The sequence below is a fragment of the Parasteatoda tepidariorum genome, chromosome 10, assembly GCF_043381705.1.
Source record: "Parasteatoda tepidariorum isolate YZ-2023 chromosome 10, CAS_Ptep_4.0, whole genome shotgun sequence".
NCBI classification, from domain to species: domain Eukaryota; kingdom Metazoa; phylum Arthropoda; class Arachnida; order Araneae; family Theridiidae; genus Parasteatoda; species Parasteatoda tepidariorum.
Window position 1 is genome coordinate 81,757,570 of NC_092213.1, and position 18,920 is coordinate 81,776,489.

The following is an 18,920-nucleotide window of genomic DNA, read 5'->3' on the forward strand; positions in this document are numbered from 1 at the left end:
AATAATGGTGGGCTCAGCAAAAAAAAAAAAATCCAGAACCACTTTGGCAAACCTTAAATTTAAATAATTTTGTGATTTAAAAAAAATATAACCGCTTTTTTTTTAAGTGAGTTTTATGTTTTTATTAAAATTATCATTTCTTTGTACTTTGCTCTTTTATCTCTCTAATTAGGTGTTATCAAGTTTGTTTTTTGTTATATTATCTTAAGGTTACTGTTAAAGTTTTGATTTAATTGGTTATATTTATTTTAGTGCTGTTCCAGGAGTATTTGGAAATCAACAAAATAAATATCTAAATGTAATTTGCCAGATGTTATCTCAAACTCTAATTGACCAACAATCTTTACAAGTAAGTAGTTTTATTCTAATACCATAATTGCTTGATTAATGCTTTTTATGTTACAATGCATTGTAAATGTAGCGAAAACAAAGTATGTTATAAACAATACATGTTATGTGTAGAGAAAACGAAATATAAGGCCCAAACCCCTATCTTGAAATAGATTCGTATAGATTTGAAACAGTAAAGAGGTTTACTTACTTAGGATCAATTATTACTATTGACAACAGAATGACTCCTGAAATAAAAAATCGACTCGATCTGGCAAATTGGACTGAGAAGATTTATTAAATCTCGGTTTCTTTCTATAATAACTAAGTTCTTAATCTATAAAACTCTTGTCATGCCAGTCTTGACAAACGCTTCTGAGGCTTGGACAAGGACAAAACTGGAGGAAAACTGTATCACAATATTTGAGAGAAAGATTTTGCGGAGTATACTTGGTGGTGGTGTGAATGAAAACAATAACTGGAGACGGAGATTTAACTTTGAACTCCACAAGATGTATATACAACCCGATATTATTAAATACATAAAAATAAATAGAATGAATTAGATGGCCCACATGATTTGAATGAATGATGACAATACTATAACAAAGATGCTGCTTTTTAGACCCATTGGAACAAGAAAGCGAGGAAGGCCGCGGTTGAGATGGGTTGACTCGGTGGAGTCTGATTTTCTTGCAATTAATGAATAGAATTGGAGATCAAAGATAAATCGGAAGTCATTGTGGAGATATCTTCAGAGGAATGCATTGGCCAACATAGGTCTGTCTGGCCAACTATGATGATGACATTATTATGTGCACTATAGTGTGCCAGTTGCAATAAATTCTTTGAGTTATGGTCATTGTGATTTTTTCCTTAATTTACAGTAACCAGTGCATTTTAAGTACTCCATTATTAGCAAGCATTTTTTTATCATTGTAGTTTGAAATTTTAGAGTTTATTTTAATTAAAAGTTTATTTGTAAGAAATAGAAATATGAATGAAAAGATAAATATTAGTTTTGTGTGAAAAAAAGATATTTTGGTTGGGTGTCTAACTCAAAGTCAGGAGTCATTCGTCCAATGTAAGATGTGATGCACCTTTAATAATGTTTTTAAAATTGTTATTTTAGGTTCGCTATGCAGCCGTCAAAGCCTTTAGTGCCTTCATGTTAGCCAATGAAAAAGAGATCCCTGTTCAAAAGATGTTCAGCGATGCACATTGTGATGTCAGCCTTCTCAAAGTAAGTTTTTTTACAATAGGTGTGTCTTGTTGCCACTCATTAGAGTTAACCAGTTTAAGGCATAACAGATTTATCTATTGATAAAACTGTTAAACCTTAAAATGCTATGTTTTTGTAAACATGTAAAAATAATCCAATTTTTTATGATTGAAAAAATGTATGAAAAATCATATCTTTCAAGGTATTCAGGGGTGTTTGTATTCCAGGTTTTTCGCATCATCCCTCCAAGTCTAGAAACTAATACATGGGGCATAGTGTTTTTAAAAAGTGCTTAAAGTTGCTGATTTTCGATTTCTGTTATGTAAAAGCCCTTAAATGTGCTTCTTTTCATTGGGTGTTTTTAAAAAGTGCTTAGTTTTCCCTTTTCGAAAATGAGATTTTTTTTTCTTTACCTTGACATATTATGTAAAAGCGTGCTTTTCACATTGTTCTATTCAACTTTTTCACAATCCAGTATGAGTGTCTACTGAGATTATTGTACTATCATGTGCAAATCTGCTCCATTTTGCAAGATATTCTCAAATTCAGACTTCATTTTCCACCCCCTGATATCGAACGGAAAAATGTCTTGATCATTTTATAATAGCTAATATAATCAAGAAAAGATCATGATTATTTTATCAAGATCATGTAAAGTCTTTGAAAATTACTTTGCATTTTGTTAATGTGTATAGTGCTTAAAAATATTTTTTGACGACTTGAAAGGTGCTTTTTGATATTTTGGCTACGCACCTTCTAATAGCAAGGCGTGTTATTTATTTGCAGAATTCAGAGTATCTCAAGACCATTGATTTGCGAACTTCCACAAATCAGAAATTATAATTCGATAAAATTTTTACAGCAATTTAAAATTTATAGTAAGAATTAAATTCTAAAGTTTAAATTTAAAAACCTTCGCTCAATCGTATTAACGAGATGCTTTCAGGCATGTAAATCTTCTGCAAATATAATTTTTGGTTTGTCTGATTTTCATAATTTTTAAACTACGTCACAATCCTCTTATAGCGAGATTCATGTTCACACAAATTTAGTATCTAACATCGATTTTCGTATTTACCTAATTTAAAAAGCTTGCGTCGCGATTCATATTCAAGCTAGTTTAAAATCAGATGTCCTATTCACTGGATTTTAAAAAAATCATGTGCGTCGCGATTCATATTTACGCAATTAAAAAACCCAATAATGCGATTTGTATTTTCGCGTTCTCAAAATCCAATATCAAGATTCCTGTAAGAAAAGTTGTTTCTTAAATAAATTACTTTAAAAGTGTGATATTCGTTATTAGTGAGAAATTTAATTATAAAAAAATTTATATTAACCATGAATAGTATATGTGGGGAGTGAGTGGTTATCGACTATGTCAACCGTCATCTATGAAAAGGTACCCCAGTATAGAATCGAGTTAACGTGTCTTTTATACTAAAGTGAATTGGAATTGTATATTTGTAGGGGTAGACACACTACAGTACTCCCCCATTTGAAGAGTTCAATGAACAGTTACCACTAGATTCATTGCTATTTTCGAGAACCCGGGAGAGTAGTATTAAGATCAGCGTACTTTTGCTGATCGTGAGGGGTGTATTAAGTTCACGGTTGTGGTCGCTCTCGTGTTGCCATTAGCAGTCGAGTGTTTACAGGCCGACGTTGTGTGTGATCAAGACTGAGTAGCAACAGTGGACAATGTCGCAGTCACAAGTAGCAAGTCAACTGTTCAATATGACCCATCCATCGAGGTAGGCGTATCCAGATCAAAGTGGGGGTTACTTCCGAGATAGGCGTAGTTTTTACACTTAAAATTTTCAGGGTTTTTCAGTTTGTGTCACAATTATTACACCCCTGGGTATTGTAATTATGAGTTAATAATCTCCTCAACTCTATGTTTCAGGGGAGAAATTTTGGTAAAATGTCTATTTTTGAAATCAAAAATATTGAGGAGAGTCTGTTTTCTTGTTAAAATATCTTGTGTCAGGTCCATTTTGATGATGCTTTATAATGGGTCCACTTTTATGAATAAAATGTTTTGTGATAGGTCTTTTAATGGAGCCAACTTTCTTCTGAAATGATTCCATAAATAGTTTAAATATTATTTATAGGATATAATATTTTAGAAACATGCTAATATCATCACTGTGACAGAATTTTTTCGGGCTTTCTGCGGCATTTTACTAACTACTCTAATGTAAAGTTAGAGATTTTTTGTTTTAACTTTTGGTGTCTTTGAGAGAGCTCTATTTTTAAATGCAGTTATAGATTAATTTTTTTATAACTTATTGGTACTTTTCTGTTAGCAATCAATTTTTATTTTATTTTCATCTTTCGTATTAAAAATTAATGAAAATCAAAAGTGAAAAAAAGAAAACTGTTGTATATTCTTGCTCTTGGCTAACTGAAAAGTTCCTACCTCTTTTATTAAAAAGATTCTGAATTCCATTAAAACTATGACGTTGCATTTAATTGTTAGTTAAATTATTATTTCACTGTATGTGTGTCAATATAATGTGCTTTACAGTGTGTTAAATGTGATAATTGATCCTATTTCTGTCTCTAAAAAAATTACATGCATTTTGTAGGTTTTCCAAGAAACATTGGAAATAAAAGATGCAGATCCGGATGAAGTTTTGAGAAGTTTAGTAGATTTAGTGGAAGTCTGTCCCCAGTTTTTCAAAAGCCAAATTGATCATCTGTTTCATCTTTGTTGGAAAGTAAGTTTAAGGAACATACTTTTTATCGGTGATCTGAGCAGTTAATCTATCTCTAGCTGACGATATAGTAAATATTTTTCTTAAATCCCTGCTTCAGCTGTCAATTCTCCACCAAAATTCAAAAACTCCCAAATTAGGAGGAATCTCTCAAACTCCTAAAAAATATTAAAATTTTTCACATTATGGAAATTTTTTCGAATTACCCAACTATATTACTAGTGCTAGTAAAATTTTGTTTCTTCTATTTTAAAAAAAGGGGGGTTTATGTGTGTATGCAACAAATACTTACTTATATAAAATTTAAGTCCAATTAGAATTTAATACAGTGGTACCCCACTATAGTGAATACGGGGTATAGTGAACTCCCGGATATAGTGAACAAAATTTTCGCTACCAAACCTATTTTCTGTCTGACAAATTTTTTTTCTTCATTTTTTGGCTTTTTTGAAATTTCTACATAAAATGCATATACTGATCTTAAACCATTTATTGGGTGGAATGTAGCCATAAAGCATTTTTCTTGTTTGCTTCTTCTATCTCAATTTCCCAACTCTAAATTTTTTGTACTCAGGACGAAGAGTAATAAAAAATTAGTTACATTTTTTGTTATTACATATTGTTTTTTAATCATTTTTGTATTTCTTTTTATTGGCCATTTCTTTAAATGTAATGAAAGGGAGCAGTTCAGAAAAATTAGTTAAAATTGTTAGCAGTACAATATAGTGAACCGAAATTTCGGTCCCCTAAAGGTTCACTATAACGGAGTTTGACTGTATTATCTATCAGAAATTTAATTTCACTATGCTGTAATTTGCTATTTTTCTAGTTTAAGATGCAGTAAGCAAAAGAAAAGGACCCTAAACAATAAGAAATTTTTGTTTTATGTTATTGAACAAAAATGTATCATGTGCAAAAATAAACTTTTTTTTTTGTTGGCAGATTTATCTTTTTTTAATTAATTTTATTTTAAGTTTAAAAATATTTTATTAATTATGAAAATAAGGAATACATTGGATATCATTTGTGTGAATAATTAGCTGCAGAATAAAATTGTTTACAAGAAAAATTCTGCTTTGAAAAACACTGGCTTTTTTGAAAACCTCTGACCTCTGGGTTTAAATTTTTATTTCAAAATTAGTGATACATCTGAATAGGTACTTTAAGTTATAGCACCTAGATTACAAATGAATTACCTGAATTACAAGAAAAAAGGCTGGAAAAGAGAAAATGGTTAGAAACTTTGCGAGAAGATATAAGCAATTTTTATAAAATTTGATTTTATAAAAATTTTTAATTAGTTTTCTAAACCTAATTTTTGTGTAAATTATAAATGTTATGATTATAATTTGCATGATTTTTTTTCAATATTTATAAAATTTTTAAAAAATTATTAAATAGTTTTTCAAGTGCAGTTAGTAATTTAAATATTTACAGCCCTTCCCCTCCCGAAAAAATTGGTGAAAATTTAGAGGTACAATATTTTTTAAAAAATATAATTTCATGCATAAATATTAATTTTGCAAACATGAATTGTGAAATATAAAGACAAGAGAGTTTATTTAATTGCTGTAATTTGTTTTTTCTTTTTAAAATTAGGGGAAAATTTCAAGAATTGATAAAGTATATCTTTATAAAAAGTAATAATTACAAGTAGTGAAGAATCATACATGAAAGAGAATTTCCTAAATTGCCATAATTCGTATAATTTTATTTTTTAAATTGGATGAAAGCTTCAAAATATAGAAATTGGTTTTTTCATTTAAGAGCAAGGCTACCAATCTTCAGTCCTATGACTAAAATCAGTCTTGAAAGAAAATCAGTAGACGAAGTTCCATAAATTAATCTCTTTTCAATTTGTTTTTAATATTAAAGTTTCTGTATTTCCTTAAATAACAAATTTTTTCTGTTGAATAAAAATAGCATTTTAATGTAAACATTGGTAATTTTTATAATTATTGTGGTATGATCAAGTAATGATGTAGGTCAGGGGTTTTCAACCCTATGCCCGCGGGCACCATGGCACCCGTCGATCGGTCTAGGTGCGCACGCTGCTTGTGCCCAATGATAAAATATTTCAGTTTTCTATTTTCCCCTAAAATGCTATGAAAGTTTTTTTTTGCTTTTTTCAATATTGGTGATAAACACATCCAAAATAGAAATCGCCAGGAAAACAACCTCCATCCCCCAGATATAAGCACAAAGCATTTATTTCATCATTTTCTCCCAATAATGAAACGCTTGCCAGTGAAATACAATGCCAAAGATCACACTGACTTTATTTTATATATTTTATAAATAATTTTTATGTTTCGTATGTTTTGCAACCATTTAGTAATCATTTATTTTGCACAAGAATATTAATACTAATTATAATCATATGTTAAATTAATTTTTAATGCTAAATTTTTGTGCATTATATGTAGTGCGTCGTTCATCGATCGTTGTTGTAGAACTGGGCATCAGAGGCCTAAATGGCCCTTATGTAGTGCGTCGTATTACCTTTGTCTTTATCTTGAAAAAATAAATGGTGTCCGCCATTCAACCAATATTCTGGTACTTGCTCTTAGGTACAAAAAGGTTGGGGACCCCTGATGTAGGTCATTAATGAAAGAATGAGATTGAACTTCAACACTTGCTTGCTTAAACAAAATTAGTACTATCATTGCATTGAAATATATATATATATATGTGTATCTCAAGCGTTTTTTAATGCTGGCCCAAGTCAAATTGAGATTTTTTTTTAAAAATTATAGAGATAGGACAAAAAATAAATAGCAAGGAAATGAAAAAATAAGTAGAGATATGTACAACTTAGTAAAAATTAGTGGTTTATTTTTGAGGGGTTGATGTAAAAAGATGTACTAAGCTAGCTGTTATTTTTATCTTGTTAGCTGTAAAAAATAAATTAATAAAATGAAGGAAAAAAATACTTGCTAATTGATTTAATATATAAATCTTTATCATAGAAAGATAAATTTTGGAGTCGGTGAGCTATAAATGTCAGAGAAAATTCTTGTAAACAGTTCTAGATTGTGTTAATTTTTCAAAAAAAAAAGTTAAAAGTAAGTCGTGAAATATTTTTAGAGTTTCACCTGTGTTTAAGAGTACTGCATTAATGTTAAAAAATTGACTTAAAAATGCTGTTATTTTTTTTATTATTACTATTATTTTTTTTTTTTGTAGGTTTTTGTTCAAGTTTTTTTACTAACACACCATAAGTATTTGAATATAATCTGCCTGTATATAATTTATGTAAGCCTATTTTTAAATTTAATTTAGGGGTTGTCCAACAAAGAGCAACTTGACTCGACACGTCAGCTGTCCATAGAGGTTTTTGTGACTATTTGTGAAGCTGCTCCTGCTATGGTACGCAAGTGTGGAAGCAAGCATGTTCCTGCAAATAGTAAGTTTCTGCATTTCTAACACAAAACTATTGCTCTTACTAAATCCATGAATTTTAACAAATTGATTTTATTATTGTTTACAATATAAAACCTCGTGGCAGAATCACGGGCAACATTGTCACAGATGTTTATTGCAACAACCGAATCTATAAACGAAACACTCGTTTGAGTAACTCCTTTTTAAGGACTCTGATTTGCTTGATTTTGTGGTCGGATCTTCTTTTTTTTATCTTTTTTTTTCAATAGTTATAGCAATGATTTTTAATTAGTTTTCTTTTAACGTGATGTTGATTTACTCAATAAGAAGAAGGAAATAATTAGTGTGTTTTTCCGTTCATAGAATATTGCCCTTAATGTTATTAACACTGTGATGTATATTTTTGTGGTATTGTCAAGGGCTCTTAAAACACCCAAAAATTAATAGTAATTCATTTGGAGTAAACACTTTCTGTTGAGGAATTTTTAAATTCTTCAAATTTTTTGAAAATCTATTATTATTCCTTTTGAGATTTATCATGTTTTATGATGGATTAATGTTGCAAGTCAGTAACAAGTAAACATACATAAAAAAGCAAGTGTTCAACTAAATGGTTTGTTCATTGATTTGGTGAGTGGTGCCTATACGCCTCATTTTATTTCTTAAATTAAATATAATTTTTCATAATCAAAATTTTTTGTGTGTCCTAATGAATGTAATGTAAGCATATTTCAGTGAAAATAATACCGCATTTTATAACATTTATATGCTTTGCCTAAAATGGGTTAACTAATATATTTGTTAATTTTTTTTTTTTTTTTGTAAAATAAATTTTCTTTAATAATATTTTTATTAAATATGTGATTATACCATCATAGTTTATATTATTCTGTCTCTTTATCCATATTATTAATGATTCAATTTTTTCAAAAGAAAATCTTAACAAGTTTCCTTTTTGTGAATAATTTTCTTATTATGTTTAAAAAATGTTTTTTAGCTGATTAAATTAGATATAATTTCAATTAAATACAGATTAATGTATAGTCTTTTTATTAAATTACTTTTTTTTAAAGTATTTTTTTAGGGTGACTTAGTTGTTTAAAATTTTAGTTTATTGATTAAATAAGTTATCCCTTATTCTATTATTGATTATGAGTTATCTAAATCAGATCCTTTGTATCCATTTCAGTATTGTCTACTTTGGAAATGATGATGGAATTAGAAGAGGAGCCTGGTTGGGATTTTATTGATGATGATAATACAGATGAAGAAAATGACAGGTTTAATCTTATTGTGATCATATGAAATGAACTTATGATTCAAAGATGATATTAATGTCTCTTTTTTCTTGTCTTTGCTTTAGCAATTGTGTGGTCGCAGAAGCCGCCCTCGACCGCCTTGCCTGTTCTTTGGGTGGTAAAACCATTCTACCATTAGTTATGACTGCTATTCAGCAAATGTTAAGTTCAGGTTCGTATGATAACTTTCCAGACTGTTTCTTATTTTCTATGTGGTGTGCCAGTTATAGGATTGCAACAAACAATCGATAAACTTTAATGGAATTATGCCATTTCAAATTTAGCTTTTTAATTAAGAGACAAATAGCATAAATATCGATAGTTAGTACATTACATGTTTGAGAACAGACATCATTATGAGTATTTTAGAGATTTCTTTCTTTTTCTATATAAGTCAGAATAAGATGAAGAAATGTCTATTACTTCTTACTACAACTTAGGGTGTATAGTTTTGAAGAGCACTGTTGAATTGTCATACAGTAACATGGTATTTACAATTCATTAAACTACATTCCATTTCGGCGTACCGTCAGTCCATATCCTATGAAAGCGGCAGTCATTTCGCACGTTTAACTAAATAGTTGCGAGTTCGCATGTGCGTCTACTTAACTGACTTCCGTGAGATTATTGCACTCATGTGAAACTCTGCTGCAGTTTACAAGATATTCTCAATTTCAGGCTTCATTTTCCACCCCCTGATATCAAGCCAAAAAATTTCTTGATCATTTCATAAAAGCTAATGTAATCACGAAAAGAGTTCCGTCCGAAACTAGTTATTTTATCATGATCATGTAAAATCTTTGATAGTTATTTTGCATTTTGTTAATGTATATAGTGCTTAAAAATGTCTTTGAGTTCTTAAAAAGTACTTAAAAGGTGCTTATTTTTTGTTGAAAGATTTTGCTACACATCAGTGTTATGGACAATGAACCAGTATATTGATTAAACAAGAATAGTAGACTACTATGTTTTGTAATTTTACAACTGTTCTTGCTCGTTAATATTAGAATATGTAGAAGGAATCCTTATTTAATCACCAACATCTTCTACAAGGGATATCAATTGGCGTAAATTCTACTTATTTTATTGTATTTCATATTTATTCATTAGAACTTTTATATTGTACTGACGATATAATTTGGAGTCAATTCTGTTTATTATTGTCTTTAATAACTATTCATAGCTATTATTCTACAAAGGAAGTCATTTTGAGTTAATTCTGTTTATTTTTAATTTATTCTGTTTATTTTTGAGTCAATTCTGTTTATTTCCTATTTATTCATCAGAGCTATATGAATTTTTCTATTACAGATGATTGGAAGGGCAGATATGCTGGATTAATGGCTATTTCTGCAATTGGAGAAGGTTGCCATAAACAAATGTCCGCCATTTTACAAAAAGTTGTTGACCGTGTGTTACCATTCCTTATCGATCAGGTAAACACTGTGCTCATGTTTAGATGTCACTGGGAATTTAAAATAAAAAATACAGTTGCCATATTGCCATGTAATAGTTTGTTACAAATTGCAGTTATTGTACTCTAAATATAAAACAGAATAAAGGGAATTTAAACCAGTTGATCATTTGAATATGGCCACATTTTTAATAAGCTTTATTTCCTATTTTTGAAAAACTAGTTACTGTGTATGCAGCAAGCTTTTATTTTGAGGGTATTTTAAATTAGTGCTACAAAACCTATTAAGATTGCCACTTCTGTAGGCTAATTACCTGTCCAAATTGTTCTTAATGCTCTAGTACCAAATTCTAAATGATTAAATATGTTAATTATTATTTTTAAACTTGTTTTTCTTTTGCTAAAACCATTGTGTTCAAAATATAAGAGCTTGAATTGGCTACTTTTTAATTAAAGAGTGTTAAAATAACTGAGTTTTTGTGTTCAAGTATTACTTATTTGCCATATTATATAGAGACTACAATATATTGAGTTTTATTGGGCATATCAACCATATTTTATTGAGAATAGAATATGGTTGATATGCTTATTAAATTAAGAAAGAATATAGATAAAATCATATGGATTTTTATTCTATTTTCAATATTTGTTTGATTTTATTATATTTTTAATGATTTTTTAAATGCCATATTTTATTGAGACTAAAATATATTGAGTCTTATTGGGCATATCAACCATATTTTATTGAGAATAGAATATGGTTGATATGCAGGGCTGATTGTGCTCCGGAAAAAATCCGGATTTTTCGCAGACCGTGATCCGGAGATCGAAGGTCCACGTGTTTAAAAAAATCACTGATCACAAAAGTTTCCTGAAATCAAATTTTGAAAGATGGAACTTAAAAACAGTTTATTTTATTTGTTTGTAAGGGAGAGGCAGATACTTTATATTCAAGATTAATATTAATTTTTTATCAGTAAATAGTTATTATAATCATGAACTCAAGAAAGAAAGACATATTTGTAAATTTCAATTACTTCTCTAGGTTATCATAGGTATGTGTAAATGGTATAGGTATGTGTAAAATTTTAATTATATTTTAAGTAAACTAAGAAAGATTGAGAAAAAGGAAGAAAAAAAAACCTTGTTTAAATTTTTTTCTATCTAAGCTTTTTTTTATTTTTATATTTACTCAAGAAATTTTCCAGAAATTTGACTTGGGCTCACAATCAGTCCTGGATATGCTTTTTAAATTAAAAAGGAATATCAATAAAATTATATGGGTTTTTATTTATTTTCAATATTTGTTTAGTTAATAAAAAAGTTCAAAATAAGACATAAATAAAATTATATGTTTCTGAAAGTAAATTACTCAAGTGTAATTTTCTTTTCTTATTTTTTATCGATAGTTTGTCAAAATTTAAAATATTTAGTTGACTACTTCTTTTTAGTAAAAGGCTTCTTTTTTAGGTAATNAAAAAAAACCTTGTTTAAATTTTTTTCTATCTAAACTTTTTTTTTTTTTATTTACTCAAGAATTTTTCCGGAAATTTGACTTGGGCTCACAATCACTCCTGGATATGCTTATTAAATTAAAAAAAGAATATCGATAAAATTATATGGGTTTTTATTCTATTTTCAATATTTGTTTAGTTAATAAAGAAGTTCAAAATAAGATATAAATAAAATTATATGTTTCTCATAGTAAATTACTCAAGTGTAATTTTCTTTTCTTATTTTTTATCGATAGTTTGTCAAAATTTAAAATATTTAGTTGACTACTTCTTTTTAGTAAAAGGCTTCTTTTTTAGGTAATGCAAATGCAGAAGAAAAAAAAACTAAATTCCTGAAACCCATTTGTTACCAGTACAAACCAATTATTTATTCTTTTCTGCCAATTTTTTTTCATCAAGCACTTACGATAAATTTTGGCATAACTGAACGGAATCAAATTTTGCAACCTTATAAAATTATAATTTTATTAGTATTACGTATATTTTATAAGTGAAAAATAGCATAGACCTATTCTGATTCTCAGTCCCTAAACAACAATTTCCTTACTCTACCAGTATGCACCTTGTGAATAGTATACCGAACAAACAACAATTTCCTTATTTTTGCAGACAGGGGGGAGCGGTTTAAGGAATGCTTACTTAAAACATTAAAAGTCGCATGATTTTTTAAAATATTAAAAAAAAAATAATTTAATGAATAAGAAATCGGGGGAAATGTATTTTTTGGAAAATCTTTAAGTTTGATGCATAAGTGGTTTTTAGAGAAAGGAAATGTGGGGGAAAACATAAATCTTATTGGAGTTTCAGTGGATATTCAGAATTGAACAAAATTTGTCATGATTTTAACTATTTTTTTTAAAAAAAATCATGGATTTAGGTCGCCAAAAAATCTAATTTTTAAAATGGAATTTACCCTTCCGCCCAATTTCATGGTATTTTGAATATCTGAATTTGTAACAAAATCCCCACTCACAGTCATATTTTATTAAAATATAAAATGTTTTTATCATGTTCTTTAAAAATTATGTTCTTTCAAAAAATGAAAGAAAAAACATTTCTAGAGCAAATTATCTTTTAAACGCCTGTGATTTCAGAATTTTTTTTATAATTTATTTTTTTATTTTATCAATTTAAAATTATAGCTGAAGCAAGCCAGTCATTAGCGATTTTTTTTTCTTTCCTGAAATGAGAACAGAAAATTCGGGAGTGTTCTTTTGCGATGAACAGGAAAAGTATCTTCCGAATATAATTCTGCAGAAAAAAAGAAATAAGAAATTATTTGCTTTTGTATTTTTTTCAACTATTTCATTACTCTGTTTTTTAAATTTAAAATCTATAAATATGAAGATGCAGAGTATAACAGTTTTGGTTATTGTACCTATCATTTCAATTAATGTTATAATGCTTTTTTAAATTTATAGCTGTGTTTTTGTCAAAGAAAATAGTAACCTCATTAAGTCAAGAAAAATTCTTGGAATTAGTCATGGAACGTCATGAATTTGAAAATCTAAAATGTAGCTGATTCCCTGGATATTCTACACAAAATAATAAAGAATGAATTAAAACTTAAAAATTTTCTTTTATATGAAGCTACATCGTTTATTTGAGTATAATCCTAAAGTTAGATTACTAATACAAAAGACAAAGTTGAAGCAAAATATTATGGTTCTGTTATAAATTTCTTACTTAAGCATAAAAGGGAGTTTGTGTTTTGCTGGCAAGACGTAGGGTTTGTCTTATATTGCCAAAACATGCTTGCATAATATTTGAACAACTCCATAGTTCTTTCTCATAAATAAAATAATTACTGTAGCATTGTTTATTATTTTTTTAAATACAGAACACTCGCGTGAGATATGCTGCATGCAATGCCTTGGGTCAGATGTCCACTGATTTTGCTCCTGTTTTTCAAAAGAAATTCCACGAGAAAGTAGGTACTCCTCTCTAATCAATAATTGTTGATTGATTTGTAAAAGCAGTATTGCTCACTGAGATTGATATTACTCTTACAGGTTATAACATCGTTGCTTCAACTTCTGAGTGATCCTAGTAGCCCTAGAGTGCAGGCACATGCTGGTGCAGCTCTTGTCAATTTCTTTGAAGATTGTCCCAAAAGCATATTAAGTCCTTATCTCAATAACATTGTTCTACAATTAGAAGCAGTTTTGTGTTCCAAGCTCACAGAAGTAAGTTCTTTACAGTTTGTTACACTACTGTATTTTTACAATGATTGGTTTAGACATGCATAAGAATGTACAATCAGCAAATAAAAGTTAATACCCTGTATAATTGCTAACTCTCCTGGATTTTCCAATAGACTACTGCATATCTGGCAAGTCTCCTGTTTTTTAACAAAGACTCCTGTATTTTATGACTATCTTCTGTTTACCCCTACATTCTCAAATTTCTCTGTATTTGCTAAAGAAATTTTTAAAAAAATTTAGGGATAAAATATCTTCTGGTGGCAAAAATACTTTCGTCAACAGGTAGCTGAAGGCGTTTACCTTCCAATTAGGTGAACCGGGAGTCTTCCTTCCATGAGGTTAACCGAGGGAGATTTTCATGCTTTTCCTATCCATGTAATGCAAATGTGGGTTAGTTCCACCAAAAAGTCCTCTATGAAGGTAAATTTCTCCCAATGCTTGGTTCAGGAGTTACCTTATCTTCTGGATTTGGTTCAAAATTACAAGGATACAGAGTTGAACATAAGTAGTCATAAATCCAAAAATTGGGTCGACTGTTCAACATAGTTTAATTATACGCCTATGAAATAAAATAGTTTACGTAATTATAAATAGTGGTTTTAAAAAATCTTCTTCTGATAAAGTTTTATCTACATACTTTTCAGTTAAATGTGAGTGCTTATATTATTTCCAATTTTGAATTTCTACTTTTGACTTATATATGATTATGGGTGATGTATTGAAGCTTTATTGTAGCCTAAAAAATAAAAAATAAAAATACCGCTAACGAAAACTCTGTTATTTTATTTCTCCAGTGTTGGTATGCTACTGGATTAAGCCAGTTTCTGCTAGTCTATTGGTTTGATAAAAGTTCTTCTGTTTTTTTGTACATTTTTAGAAAATTCTGTTATATTGAGTAAAAATCCCTATTGAAATAGTATTTTTGCTCTGATTATTGCTTGTTTAAATATTTAAATATGTATTACAGATAAATAATGAAGCGAGCCTCATTTATGAAAATCAGTTTAAAACTTCTTTTTGTTCTAAAATGTTCAGTTTTTTTATTATTCAGAACTCCCTTTTTAGATTAATTAAAAATTATTTTAACTCTCTTTGATGAATTAAATGCCTTATTACTATTCAAAATTATGAGTAAACATAATACGTAATGTTTCAAGTTCATTTAATGTCAATCATAGCTTTAAAATATTGCAAATTTTCTATTTTGATGACCATGAATTTCCCTAAAATTCCCCATTTGTAAAATATTTAGTACATTATGCAACAATTATCGTGACATTAACTGGAATTTCGTACAATCTACTGGATTTTTTCCTTTCCATGCGCTATGCTTTTGATCCAATGCGTTTCCATACCTGCCAACTTTTACGCATTTGGCGTAAAATTTTATTTCTATATTTAAAGTGGTAGTAAAATATATGCTTTCCTTGCATTTATAAACTTTATTTATAATATTCTTAATCCTCCACTATTTTTAAAAAAATTAGCCATATATATTAATATGTAATACTATTGTAGTAATCCGCAAAAGCTTGTTCAAAATACAGCGAGTGTTACTGCCTAAAATTGCATTTTAAATTTACTGCCACTGGGGAAAGTCATCCTTGAAAGGATTAAAAGTTGCAGGTATACATTCCACCCATATCAAGACTCAATCTTAATGGTTCAAAACTCTTATCTTGAGTATGCTAATTAAATAAAGTAGATATTTAATTTTTTATTGGATTCATTTGACACTAAAATAAACAAGACAGCAACAAATGCTATTTTAAGCTAGAAAATCAGATACAAAAACTTATAGTTTTAGAATAAACACATTTTTTTTCCGACTAATTTGAATTCCCTACCCTCAGAATATGGAAAGTAAGCACAATCTGGAAAATATTATTTCAATTGTTTAGGTGCAGAGTGATCAAAAGTTTAAACACCTTAATGGTAATTGCACATTTTGCTACATCTCGACAACTATTTAAGCAAATTTGTTGACAATTTTTTAATTAATTTATTTAATAATAGTTGTAAGAAATTGTGAATTGTAAGGTATACCAATTTTTCACTATTTTAAGGAATTTAATTTAAAATAAAATACAAAATTTAAATGCAATCAAGATCTCATAGTTTCTGTATCAAAGCTTAAAAAATTCAAAAGTTAAACATTTCTTTTTTCGTTACTTAAAACATTGTTGGGCTAGTTATTTGGCTTATTTAATGTTAGTTCCTCAAACCATTGAGATAGTGTTTAGTGCGTGAAAATCAGATTATTAGATCAAAAGCTATTCAGGGAATTCAATTCCTTCTTAACATCTTACAAAAAAAGTTTTGCATTTTGTTATTAAAAGAAAGTACCCAAAAATTAGGTATTCGAGCTTTAAGAAACATATTAATCTACCTTCATGTTCAAATTCTGGTTGTGCTTTTTTTAACCACCACAGCCCTTCAGATACACATAGGAACACATATTAAGTTAATAGATTTTATTAATTACTAATTTTATTCATATGTGATCCAGTATACTTAATTATTATTATTTATTTTATTATTTTATTTGTAGTTAGCAGAAAAGGGAACTAAATTAGTTTTGGAACAAGTGGTTGTGACATTGGCATCATTGGCTGATAGTGCTCAAGAAAAATTTGTGGAACATTATGATAAGTAAGTTTGATATCATGCCAGGAATTAACCATCTTCATTGTTTATAAATATTTGCTTACCCTCTCATTTGTTTGCATATTTTCCTGATACCTTTAGTTTCATCAAATCACTCAATTCTAATTTTTGTAGCCTAAGTAGATTACATATTTTTATAAATTCGGTATGATCAATATTAATCATGTTAATATTTTTTTGAATATCCTATTATAAATAACATTGATTTAAATTTAAAAAGATATACTAACAATTCGAAGAAAACATTTTTACTAGTGTGTAGATTAATTGTGATGTTTTTTGATTGCTTAAAAGGTACTTATTTTTAGTTGAAAATTTGGCTATGCACATTGTCAAGACCGTTGATACGCGTACTCTTGCGAATTAATAGTTAATATTCTGATAAAGATTACTCAGAGCAGGGCTCGTGATTTTTTTGATTTAAATTAGATTTTTTTTTATTTATTCAAATACACTGTAAAAAAATTAATTTATGATTAAAAATACTTTATAAATGTTTAGTCTAAATTAAATTAATATTAAAACTATATTATAACAATATTTTAGGAGCTCTAACTTACTAAAATAATTTTTCGTTATAATACATAGCTTTGAANTTTGTGCTTATGTGAGATTCGTCTACAAACGGCTTTTGATCCGTCCTCTAAATCGGTTCTTTCGTCAACTCGATACGCCGTACGCTCTAAATAACAAAAAGGGCTCAAAATCTTGCAAGAAAAAAATATTTTTTTTAATGGAAGAAAATTAATTTCCAGTTCCGAATTTCATTCCGGTTATCTGGTTTTCTGATTTCCGGATAAGAGGTTCTGCACTGTATAATGTAGATTTTAATTCCATCCTTTTTCAATCAAAAGGTAGAATTTTAATTAACATTATTTGCATTTTTTTTTTGTTGAAAAAAATTCATGTTTATTAATTACTTTCTACAGCTATGCAAGTCTATGTTAAGACAGCATTAAATGTTTACTTTAATCTGTACTTTCAATCTCAAGAATCAATAGATTTTTAAAAATGCTATTTCAAATGTGTTGGAATTTAACACACATCAAGAAAGAAAGTAATTTTGTTAACTAAAATTAAAAAGAAAAGAAAATAATAAAAGTATCAATAATTGAAGCACTGTTTTTCAACTTTTAAAATCAATATATATATATATAAAAAATCAATTGATTTAAATCAATGATTTTTAAAAAAAAAAAATCATTTGATTAAAATCATTGATTGGCACCCTCTTTCCCCCCCTTTTTTTAAAAGATAACAAATTTTTTTTTTTTAAATACTTTATTACTATAAAACTAATTTCCCCTGCTTGCCTTTTATTTAAAATTAATTCAGCAAATTTTTTTTGTGGTCAGCTAAAGCAAATTGTTAGGAGTGTTGAGTTTACTCAGTACTGTTTTATTAACAATGAAAATATAAAAATAAATTGTAAGCCTTCCTTATGACTGAATTACAAAGATTTATATTAGTACCTATTGAACTTTAAGAATTGATATGTTATGCATAACCTAATTTCTGTTTTAGTGCCTTTCAGTTATTCTGGTTCGTTTTTTTAGGTTTATGCCTTGTTTGAAATTCATAATTGAGAACACAAATCAGCCACATTTACTTATCTTGAGAGGAAAAACAATAGAATGTGTGAGTTTAATTGGTCTTGCCGTTGGTAAGGATAAGGTATGTTCTTATTTTTCTAGATTATGATTTTCTGTCCCTCTTTTTTATTATGATTGTGAACTATTATGTTTTGGTTGATTGAGAAACAGTGCCAGTGGTTTAGAACTTTATTACATAAAATCTACTCATTTTAATACAATAAGCGTAACTTTCCCTATTTTAGTACATATTATAATATTTCATGCCAAAATTTAACAATATATTGCAAAAATTTAACTAAATAGTATTTTTATATAGGTCAATATTTTTTCGTCATTTGAATAAAGTTTATCAGCACTCAAAATAATATATGCAGTAATTGACATATTGCATTATAATCGTGATTTTATCTTTTTGATCTATAATACAGTGAATTCGCGATAACTCGAATCTGATAGGACTGACGAAAAACTTTGACATATCGGAAGTTCGACTTACCGTTAGTTTCGGTTTTGGACTTTCAAAATATTGTCGGATTATTTAATTAATGCTTATTAATTACAAATCTTCTAAA

At 28.3% G+C, this 18,920-nt stretch overlaps 1 protein-coding gene across 1 annotated transcript in view; it reads left to right on the top strand.

Annotated features, from left to right (window-relative positions):
- LOC107454300 (karyopherin beta 3) overlaps window positions 1-18,920 on the top strand; it is a gene marked incomplete at its 5' end in the record, with an annotated part of 65,365 nt that overhangs the window by 12,449 nt on the left and 33,996 nt on the right. The window contains 11 exon segments of the mRNA XM_043053030.2: window positions 253-349; window positions 1,463-1,573; window positions 4,144-4,275; window positions 7,555-7,678; window positions 8,846-8,936; window positions 9,020-9,126; window positions 10,266-10,390; window positions 13,723-13,812; window positions 13,895-14,068; window positions 16,638-16,738; window positions 18,310-18,427. Coding sequence (XP_042908964.1) covers window positions 253-349; window positions 1,463-1,573; window positions 4,144-4,275; window positions 7,555-7,678; window positions 8,846-8,936; window positions 9,020-9,126; window positions 10,266-10,390; window positions 13,723-13,812; window positions 13,895-14,068; window positions 16,638-16,738; window positions 18,310-18,427 — 1,270 coding nt within the window.